Genomic DNA, 4,081 nt, shown 5'->3' on the forward strand with positions numbered 1-4,081 from the left:
CCTCGAAGGGGAAGCGCTGGTGGCACTTGGTGCAGGCGTAGAGGGCCGCCATGTCCGGCTCGGGCCGTACTCACGGCCCCGCCGGCTCGGCCAGCCGCTTTATCTGACAGTCAGAGGCACAACCCGGCGGCGGCGGCGGCGGCAGGCTGCGGGCTGCGGCAGGCGTAAGGGCAGGCGCGGGCGGGCCGGGGCGGACCGGGGCGGGCAGGGGAGGGCGCGGCGGCGCTGGGTGCCCGTTCACTGGTTCACTTCGATGTCGATCAAGCAAGAAGGGGCGGGACACTGAGCTTTTGACAACTCTGATTTGGTCTGGACTGGAGTACGCCACTATGACGCTCGAGGCCGCGATTATGTAAAGCGCAGTCACGCGGGGCGCCGCCTGGAGGGACTGTCTCCTGACCGGGACCTCGGAACCGCCTGGGCTCCTCCCACTTGTCTCAGCGTTCCCGCCCTCGCTCCGCCTCTCCCGGGCCTCGGTGCAACCGTGCTTCTCGCGATACTTCCTTGGAGTTGTGATGTTTTGGTTTCCATGGAGCTGCTTTCTTGGAGCACGAGGGTTGCGATTGGACCGAGGGCGGCGCATTGTTGAACTAGAACTTGGCCACCACCCCGAGCCCGAAAAAGGTGGAGACTTGTGAAAGAAGCTCTCCATCATGGGGGCGCGTCCAGCCCTCTCACTCAAGGGAGGAGAAGAAGCTATGAAGGGCGGCTTAGAAGGGCGCCTTCTATCTGAGGGCCCTAAAAAGGAGCGAACTCTAGAGTCGTTGACCTTTAGGGAGAAAATGGGAGCCCCGGAGAGAGCACCCCTCTGTGGCGGAAGAGGGATACAAGAGATATGAAGTCCCTCAAGGTGGGATCTAATTGGTCTAGGCCTGCTTCTGACTCTGTTTTCTCGGGTTGCACCCCCAACTTCACTCACGACCCACCTGGCTTTCCGGGAAGGCCTCGAGGCTCCTGTGCCTCAGCTTGGTACACGTAGAAGCCGGCCAAGGAGTGACCACTTCTTGTTCTTGAGGCTTTAGCAAAGCCCCCTGCGGTGCTGATTTTCCAAGGCCTGCCTGTAGCCAGCTGTTCTTGGGTTTAGATTACACTGGGCTCTGCCAACCACCTGTACTGTACTAATTGCAGTTGACGGGGCCTTTTACGATTGAAGACACATTTATAGCTTCTATTTCCCTGCCCCAACAAAACGTGTTCTCTTTGAAACCCAGCTCGAGCTGGGCGGGGTGGCTGACGCCTGTAATACCAATACCTAAGAGGCTGGGGGGAAGGATTGTTTGAGGCTAGGAATTCAAGATCATCCTGGGAAACACACTGAACCTCCACGCACACACACAAATAAAAAGACCAGGCAGGGTGGCTCACGCTTGCATTCGCAGCGATTGGGAGGTCAAGGTGGGAGGATCTCTTGAGCCCAGGAATTCGAGGCTGCTGTGAGCTATGATCACAACACTGTACTCCAGCTTGAGTGACAGAGAGAGACCTTGTCTCTAAAAAGAGAAAAAGAAGCCTAACTCTATCCCCCTCCTGCTCAATTACCCCAAAGATGTGCATTAATCAAAAGTTTAGACTGGAGTCAGAAAAAGAAGGTTCAAAATCACCGTTTCGTCTATGGACCTATCAGTGAACTAAGAGCCTCAGTTTCTTCCATTGTACAATGAAGTTGTTGTGAGGATTAAAAGCAGTACATGGAGCAGAATGGGGGGATATTATTCAATGTGTAAGGGGTTTTGCTCTGGGGTGATGAAAATGTTTTGGAACTAGATAGAGGCAATGGTTGCACAACACTGAATATTCTAACTGCCACTGAGTCGTTCACTTTTAAATGGTTAATTTGGCCAGGAGCAGTGGCTCACGCCTGTAATCCCAGCACCTTGAGAGGCCAAGAGTTCGAAACCAACCTGAGAAACATAGCAAGGCCTTGTCTCTACAAAAAATTAGCTAAACTTGGTGGCTTTCACTAGTAGTCCCAGCTATTCTGGAGGTTGAGGCAGAAAGATTCCTTGACCCCAAGAGGTGGAGATTGCCGTGAGTGCCAATGCACTCTAGCCTGGGTGACAGAGTGCGACTCCATTCAAAAATAAATAATAAACCAAACAGGCTGGGTGTGATGGCTCACGCCTATAATCCTAGTACTTTAGGAAGCTCAGGCAAGAGGATACGCTCAAACCCCTGAGCCTAGGGATTTGAGACTCGCCTGGGCAACTTGGTGAGACCTCATTAAAAAAAAGAGACACCTCGTCTCTACAGTAAAATTTTTAACAAATTAGCTGGGTGTGGTGGCACACCTGTAGTTCCGGTAACTTGGAAGGCTGAGGCAAAAGGATTGCTGAGTCAAGCAGGTCAAGGCTGTGGTAGCTGTGAGCAGGTCACTGCACTCCAGTCCTGGGCTGGAGATTCTGACTCTAAATAAATTAATTAATTTAATTAAATGATCAATTTTGTTATGTGAATTTCACTAAAAGTTAATATTTTTGAAAAATTTCTTCTGTGGTCTCTCTCCTTGGCTTGCAGATGGCTATCTTCCTGTTGTGTCTTCACATGGTCTTTCCTTTGTGCCTGGGTATCTCTAGTCCAAATTATTATTACTATTATTATTTTAGCAAAATATATTTATTTCTTAATTTTTAATTTTTAATTTTTCGAGTTGGAGTCTCACTCCATCTCCCAAGCTGGAGTGCAGTGGCATGCTCGCAGCTACCCCAGCATCGACCTGCTGAACTCAGGCAATTTTTCCGCCTCAACCTTCCAAGTAGCCGGAACTACAGGTGCGCGCTACCATGCTCAGCTAACATTTTGACTTATTGTAGAGATGAGGTCTCACCAAGTTGCCCTGACTGTTGTTCTTGAACCCCTGGGCTTAGGCAGTCCTCTCACTTTGGCCTCCCAAAGTGCTGGGATTACAGGCTTGAGCCACCAGGCCCGGCCCAAATTATTTTTTAAAAAAGGAAAATAAACTGGGCTTGGTGGCTCAGCCGGTAATCCCGCGCCTTTGGAAGGCTGAGGTGAGTGGATTGCCTGTGCCCGCTGGTTCGAGACCTGCCTGAGCAACTTGGTGAGACCTCATCTCTACAATAAATCAAAAAAATTAACCGGGCGTAGCACACGCCTGTAATTCCAGCTACTTGGAAGGCTAAGGCGGAAAGATCGCCAGAGCCCAGCAGGTCGAGGCTGCGGTGGCCGGGAGCGGCCACTGCACTCCAGTCTGGGCGACAGAGTAAGACTCCAACTCAAAAAAAAAAAATTACATTTAGCCCATATTGGGTTAATCTTTGCATATTTTGGGTTTGACCTAGAAGATACTCTGTAACCTCTTATGTAGTAAGCTGTAAACTAACTGGCCAATCAAAGGTGGACAAATCTTCATACAGGATTCAAAGACGGCAAATGCTGAAGTTTAACCAGTCTATCTGTTTCTGTACCTCACTTTCATTTTCTGTAGTCATTTTCCTTTCTCTATCCATAAATTTTCTTCCACTATGTGACTATGCTGGAGTTTCTGTGAGACTACTCTGTTTCAGGAGGCTGCCAGAATCATGAGTCATTCTTTGCTCGGTTAAGCTCTGTTCAATTTAATTTGTCTTTAAGTTTTTTTTTCTTTCATCAGATGGTGTCAGAAGTGGGATTCAAAGTAGAACTTCTAGTGACCCCCAGGGACCAAGTGAGGTAACTGCTAAGGCCATTGTGTCCATGACTCTCATAGCAACTGGGGATCATTGTTAAATATTCTCTTGGATTCCGAAGCTCCACGGATTTGTGTTTTGAGTTATCGGAGTTTGAGAAAATTTCTGATTCAAACTGGGTTCAGAAGTTGCAAAAGAAACTGGATTGGGTCTAGAATCAGATTGGATCTGATAATTAACTGACTTAGATCCAGTTAGAGGCCTCTTATGTCTGACTGGGTCAGAGATAAACCAACAATAATGGCAAAACTGCAGAGTGAGAACTTTGGCTTTTGGAAATTCGCGAAGATGTTTGTGTTCTATCACCTTTGTTTCTTTCTTTCTTTTTTTGTTTTTGTTTTTGTTTTTGAGTTGGAGTCTCACTCTGTCGCCCAGACTGGAGTGCAGTGGCACCTCCC

At 48.9% G+C, this 4,081-nt stretch overlaps 1 protein-coding gene across 5 annotated transcripts in view; it reads right to left on the bottom strand.

Annotated features, from left to right (window-relative positions):
* Window positions 1-154, bottom strand: part of FAM76A (family with sequence similarity 76 member A) — a 29,327-nt gene extending 29,173 nt beyond the window's left edge. For all 5 annotated transcript variants that reach the window (XM_008060333.2, XM_021713526.1, XM_008060331.2 and 2 more), the window contains exon 1: window positions 1-154. This exon is cut by the window's left edge and continues 24 nt beyond it. In XM_008060333.2, coding sequence (XP_008058524.1) covers window positions 1-52 — 52 coding nt within the window. In that variant the 5' untranslated portion in view covers window positions 53-154.
* Window positions 155-4,081: the final 3,927 nt, after the last annotated feature.

The sequence above is a fragment of the Carlito syrichta genome, unplaced genomic scaffold (assembly GCF_000164805.1).
Source record: "Carlito syrichta isolate Samal-C Ts95f unplaced genomic scaffold, Tarsius_syrichta-2.0.1 Scaffold304598, whole genome shotgun sequence".
Taxonomy (NCBI): Eukaryota; Metazoa; Chordata; class Mammalia; order Primates; family Tarsiidae; genus Carlito; species Carlito syrichta.